The 6000-nt window shown below is 53.7% G+C and overlaps 1 protein-coding gene across 5 annotated transcripts in view; it reads right to left on the minus strand.

The window, feature by feature from the left end:
- The window catches only part of CCDC85A (coiled-coil domain containing 85A), a 205864-nt gene extending 200451 nt beyond the window's left edge, over positions 1–5413 (minus strand). For all 5 annotated transcript variants that reach the window (XM_056123978.1, XM_056123972.1, XM_056123966.1 and 2 more), the window contains exon 1: positions 4858–5413. In XM_056123978.1, coding sequence (XP_055979953.1) covers positions 4858–5139 — 282 coding nt within the window. In that variant the 5' untranslated portion in view covers positions 5140–5413. The remainder of the gene's footprint in view (positions 1–4857) is intronic.
- Between the last annotated feature and the right edge of the window lie 587 nt (positions 5414–6000).

A 6000-nucleotide genomic window follows, 5' to 3' on the forward strand; every position in this document is an offset into this window, starting at 1 on the left:
GACGGGGGGATGGGGGGATGGGGGTGGGAGGGATATTGTCCATGGTGGTGGAAAATGGGCACTGGTGGAGGGATGGGTATCTGATCATTGTATAATTGAAACCAAAGCACAAAAAATTGTAAATCTACAACTTTAAAAAAATAAAATAAAATAAAGGGGGAAAAAAAAAAAAAAAAGAACTGTTTGGGGAAGGGGGCATTCCGGTCCGTCCTTCAGGCCCTACCGAGGTCACCAGCTGCCCCCCACGAGCGGCTCTCCAGCACGGCCACGGCCCCAGAAGCACAAGGACTTAGCGCAGAAAACCAGCCGCTTGGAGCAGAAAAGCGAATGGTCTATGCGTTAAACTGTGCCATCAGGCCTGCCCGGAGGGGAAAGGGTGTTGCCCCATTCGCACTCTCCTCTCTGGAAAGAAAGATGGCGGCCACACGGGAGCCTTGTGGACAGCAGGTTTGAGGGGGGGGGGGGGAGGCGGCAGGAACCTCATGGGAAAGGGGGCGTTCTGGTCCGTCCTTCACGCCCTACCGAGGTCACCAGTTGCCCCCCACGAGCGGCTCTCTGGCACGGCCACGACTCCAGAGCACAGAAACCAATCTCTTAACTACCTAACTTTTAATAGAAATACTTCCAGGGTTAATAAGTAAAATAGCAGAAATTCAAAACATTCAAATCATTTAATTCTTAAAACCCAGCTGTAGAAAGTAAATCATTTCACAACGCTTTCTCAGCATGTCTGATTTGGGGGGAGTCGTAAACTCTAAATAATAATGGTGCATCTTTTATCGAAACAATGAATCTAGTCAAAGTAGATAGAGTGTTAACTAGAACTCATCTGCCTCACAGGAATTGGGAGGGGTGGGAGGTGGGGTTCTATTGGGGTTTGCGGTTAAAAATAAGTATTGGTAAAGGGAAATGTGTTTGATATTTACATGACTGAGACCTAAACCTGAAAGCTCTGTAACTTTTCCCACAGTGATTCAATAAATAAACAAATTATTTAAAAAAAGAACTGTTTGGGATGACTAATTAAAGAAACTTTGGTACATCTACACAATGGAGTACTATACAGCTGTTAGAAAAGATGAAATCATGAAATTCATATACAAGTGGTACTACATGGAAAGTATCATGCTAAGCGAAATGAGTCAGAAAGAAAGGGACAGACATAGAAAGATTGCATTCATTTGGGGAACATAAAGTAACAAAACAGGAGACTAACACCCAAGAATAGCCGATATCAGTATCAGGAGGATTACTCCATGGCTTTGAGGCCAGCCGCACATGCTAGGGGAAAAGGCAGCTCAGATAGAGAAGGGAGCACCAAATAAAGGGTGTTGGGAGGTTCCTCTCAAGATGGGAAATGCGTGATGAGAGTAGACTATAGACCGAACAAGATTGCCATTCAATGTCTTTTTTGCAAACCACAGCACTCCAAAGGAGAGAGATAACAAAAGGGAATGCCCTGCCACAGAGGTAGGGGTGGATGGGGGGTTGGGGGGTGGGAGGTATACTGGGACTGGTGGTGGTGGAGAATGGGCATTGGTGGACGGATGGGTATTCGATCATTGTATAACTGAAACCCAAGCACAAAAATTTGTAAGTCTACAACTGTACCTCATGGTGTTTCACTAATAAAAATTTTAAAAAAAAAAGAACTGTTTGGTTATGCCTTCTTTCTTCATTGTGGGGTGGTTTTGGAGATCAAGGAGGAAGATTAATGTGCTACTGATTCACAAAGATGCAGTTCCCCTAAATCTACAAAGATCTACTGACGGACAATATTTGGTTCCTTCAAATGCCTACATCTCACAGCAGCCTGAGTACTGGAATGAGCTCAGCAGTGCAGATACTCAGGGATCCAGTTCCTTTCAAAACTCAGTTTTCTCCTCTTTCAGGGCCACCCATCCCACTTCAAGAACACCAAGGAGCCAAAAGAAGTCACTCTATTGTAAACATTATGTCTGTGTGACCTTAAGAATGCCATTGAACCTCCCTCGAGCTTCTTCATCTCTGTGTCATGTAATTCTTAGCAAACTTTTTGTGGACTTAAGGTCTCCATTCAGCTGATGCAAAAACTGAGACTTGGGGAGAATCGTTTGTCTGGGCTACCCAAACTGTCATACTCTAAATCTTTTGTCCTCCTTTATCCCATGACATCACATTGTAAATGGTTTATAAAGAAACTCATGAGGCAGAGTTTAGACTCACAGGCAAGCTCAAGGAAAAGAAACTATGCTGCCTTGGGGCTGGAGAGGGTGCAGCAGGTAGAGCTCCTGCCTTGCATCAAGCCAGCCCAGGTTCGATCCCTATCCTGGGCATCCTACATTGTCACCCAAGCACAGCCAAGGGTAATTCATGAGTGTAATCAGATGTAACCCTGAGCATCATTGGGTGTGGCCAAAAAAAGAAAAGGATCGACACTACCATGTCCACATGTCTACAGCTCAGCACCACCCAAAAGCTTGGAAAATACCTATTTCAAAGGCAATTTACAGACAGACCATAACAGGAAAAAAGACAAGTGTGGTCACCTTAATTATTCTAAATAGAGTCCCAACTGAGAGTCCCAAACTATGGAAGGTAAAAATAAAAAATTCCTTCCTTCTGGCAAAATCAAAGTAAATGTAACAAACATATGAATCACGTTGGTCAGCAGTATTTATGGATCAGCAAGACGTCCACAGAACATAGGGACTGAGAGGGATAGGGTAACAGAGAGGCAGCAGGGCTTTATCACAGAACCCTAGGAATGGGTGAGAGGTGCTGGAGCTAAGTGCCCTACAGCTGCTCCCTATGGCTGCTCAGGATGAAGGGAAGGAGGAACAGTGTCTGTGGCTCCAAGTGACCAACCTCATCATGTCTTTACTAGATAAGGAGATGGGTTGGACAGTCATCTTATGCCAGGTCATGATCCTGGATTACAGAAGACTTTCTTAGGCTAAATCAGACCTTAGCTGCACAAACAGGCAGTTATCTAAATGAGGCTCCTGGAATGAAGACTAGGCTTTGCCATGAACCAAATATAGATAGACACACAACCTAAAAGAACCTTCAGGTATTTAAGCCATGATGTCATGTTATGGCTAAAAACTGCATTTCATCTAGTATCTAAATTGTACTGAATTCTTTAGGAAAAGGTACATTAAAAATGCTTCCGTGTCATATTTTAATAGGAATGAAAGATCCTATTGGAAAGTTATGAACCATACATTGCCCAGTTTTGCCTAAAAGAAAACCTAGATCCCGGAGATGTCCATGTACAAATCCTCTCCTGATGACAATAACTACCATTCTCGTGGACAAGTCCACTGTTAAACCTTCCTCTCTAATCATAATTTGACATAGTTCATATCATCTCACTAAACTCTTTTACTGATAAGCAGGATGAGACTATGAGGAATTAATTACCCAAGATTATGCTCCTGCCCAGTGAGCAGTTTAGATGCAAACCCAAAATGATCCTCCCACTACACTAGCCAGCCTCTAACCCCAAGATTCCGGTACTCAGTAAGTACTCCATTAGTCATGAACTAAACACAAGGAAAGAGTAAGCCCTGAGATGGTTTGAATTGTGAAAGCGTCTTCTTAACTGCACTCACTTGAGAGTTCATATGACAGTCGGTGGGGATCCTGGAGTCAGGGAAAGGTGGCTTCTCCACCTGGAACTGGGCCTCGCCCAGGTGAGCATCTGAGGTTCGCCCCCCTCCACTCCCCTTGGCTACAGAACCCCAGAGCTGAAGCCAGGAGGCCACCAAGAAAACGGTAAGCGCCAAAGGGGGGTGGGGGGGTGGAAAGGGGACAAGAACAATTTGTGCCTCCGGGAATTTGCTCCCTGAGGCCCCTGCGGCAGTTTCGTTTGTGTCCGGCTTCCTATAAACAAAGCAGAACAATGAGAGGAAGGAATACCAGGAGGCACCAGCGCAAGCCGCGAGGAAAGGAAGTTTGCGGCGCTCGCCGGCAGGGCGGATCCCGCCACCCGCAAGCTGCAGCCGGCGGGGGCTCACAGCTGGCCACCGCAGAGCACCCCGCAACGAGAAGAAAGTTACGGGGGCCTTTTTCATTCTTTTGATTTTCTTGTCTTCATGATAGCAATGAGAAAGGAATGACTCAAAAGAGAAAGCATCACTGACGACTCTTGCGGTACCCCAGCGCAAACCTCTCTCACTGAATTCCTCCGCACTCCCCTCCCCGACGCAGGAGGAAATTAAAATAAAGCTGGGGGGAGGGGCGGGGGAAGGCAACCCAGATGACGCCATCCTAACAGAGGAGAAGGAAAGCCGAGAAGCGGCCAGAAGATGTGAAGTCACAGCTTTCGCTCCGAGCCGGTGACACAAGCCGGCTCCAACCAAGGGTGGCGCCGGCAGCTTCTCGGGCGCCCCGCAAGCCTCTGGTCCTGGCGCCCCATTTCTTACCCATGAGGCTCCCGAAGAACTGGCGCCGGAGCGAGAGGCATCCACGACCTCCAGGGGCGAAGATGCCCTGGCCTCGCCCCCTTGCTCATCTCTTTCCCTGCCAGACTATGGTCCGACTCTCCAAAAGCACTAATTTCCCAGGGCACCCCCAGAAATTCAAGGTTCCGCGCACCCATGTCCCTGCCGGCGTCTCAGCGACCCGGGGCGCCGCTCCTCTGGCCCCAGGGCCACGCGTGAGAGCTGGACGCCGGCGTGCGCCCCGTCTTGAAAAGGGCGGGGTGGGGGGGAGGGGGCAAAAGCCTGCGAAGTTTAGAAAAGTTTCCCCAAAGGGGTGGGGAGCTAGGGGTGCTGCCCCGCAGAAGGGGGGAGACCACCTGTGGCTGGCTGGAGGGAAAGTTTGCCCGGCCCCACCTCCCCGCGGCCCCCCTCCGCCGGGCCCCGCGCTCACCTTGAGCCCGCGGATCTCGCCGAGGTGCAGCTGCAGGCGGCGGTTGACCTCGCGGATGAGGTTGCTGTGGTCCAGCATCGCGCTCACCTTCTCGGCCTCGGCGCGCCGCAGGCTGCGGATCAGCTCCTCCTTGCTCCACTTCAGCAGCTCCTCGTCCGATACTTTGGACAGGTCCTCCACGGCGGCGGCGGCGGCGGCGGCGGCGACCGGGGGGCCGGCCGAAGCCGGGGCACAACTTTCGGCCGCCGGCGCTGCCGCCGCGCCCGCAGCCGCCTTCGACATGGTCCGGGCGCGGGCAGGTGCGAGTGTCTGCGAGAGGCGAGGCGGCGGCGAAGGCGCGCGCGGCCCGCAGCGTCCGCCCACACCGCTGTGCGCTCGGCCGAGTTAGCGGCACCGCCCGGGGACCGCTGCGTGGGGGCGGCAGGGGTCGTGCTGCGCGGCCATCCTACCTCGCCATCCCGGCGCGCGCGCCCGCGCACCCCCGGGGTCGGGCCGCCACCCGCGCCTGGTGGCCGAGGCGCATCTCAACTCCACGCAAGTCCATGGTCGGGGGGGAGGGGGGGAGGAGGAGCGGGGGGACGCCGGGGAGCCTGGCGCCGCGGCTGGAGAACCCCGGGGATGCCGAGGGGGGCCGATCCCGGGAGCCCCTCCCTGCTCCTCCGCCCTAATTCGACACCGCGGTCCCCGGCTCTCTCCCCGCACCGACGCACTCACACCGCACGCACTTTCCTTCCCACCTCCGGGCCGGCAGCCACCGCCTCGGCGGCTCGCGGCTCCAGGCTGCCACTGCGCGCCGGACTCGGCGGCGCCTCCGGATCGGCTCCAGCCGAGCTCGAGCCCGGGGGCTGCGCTGCTCCCGCCGCCGCTCCCGGCTCTTCGGGGAAGCCTGGGATTCGCAGAGCCGCGCGGGAGGGGGGCTGGGGGCGGCGGGGAAAGGCTGGACCAGCAGAAGGAGGAGCTTGCAGCAGCAACGGTCCGCAGCCCGCCGCACCTTCGGCACCGTCCGGGCGTCGCGGCCGCCGCCCCTCCTCCTGGACCCCCCGAGGCGCATTCCCTGCTATCCCTCCCGGGAAGGTCGAGGGGCGCGGGGGAAGCTGGAAGGGGGCGGGGGGGCGCGTGGGGGGGAGCGGCCACCTCTGGCTT

Source organism: Sorex fumeus, unplaced genomic scaffold, assembly GCF_029834395.1.
Source record: "Sorex fumeus unplaced genomic scaffold, SorFum_2.1 ptg000006l, whole genome shotgun sequence".
In the NCBI taxonomy this organism is placed as follows: Eukaryota; Metazoa; Chordata; class Mammalia; order Eulipotyphla; family Soricidae; genus Sorex; species Sorex fumeus.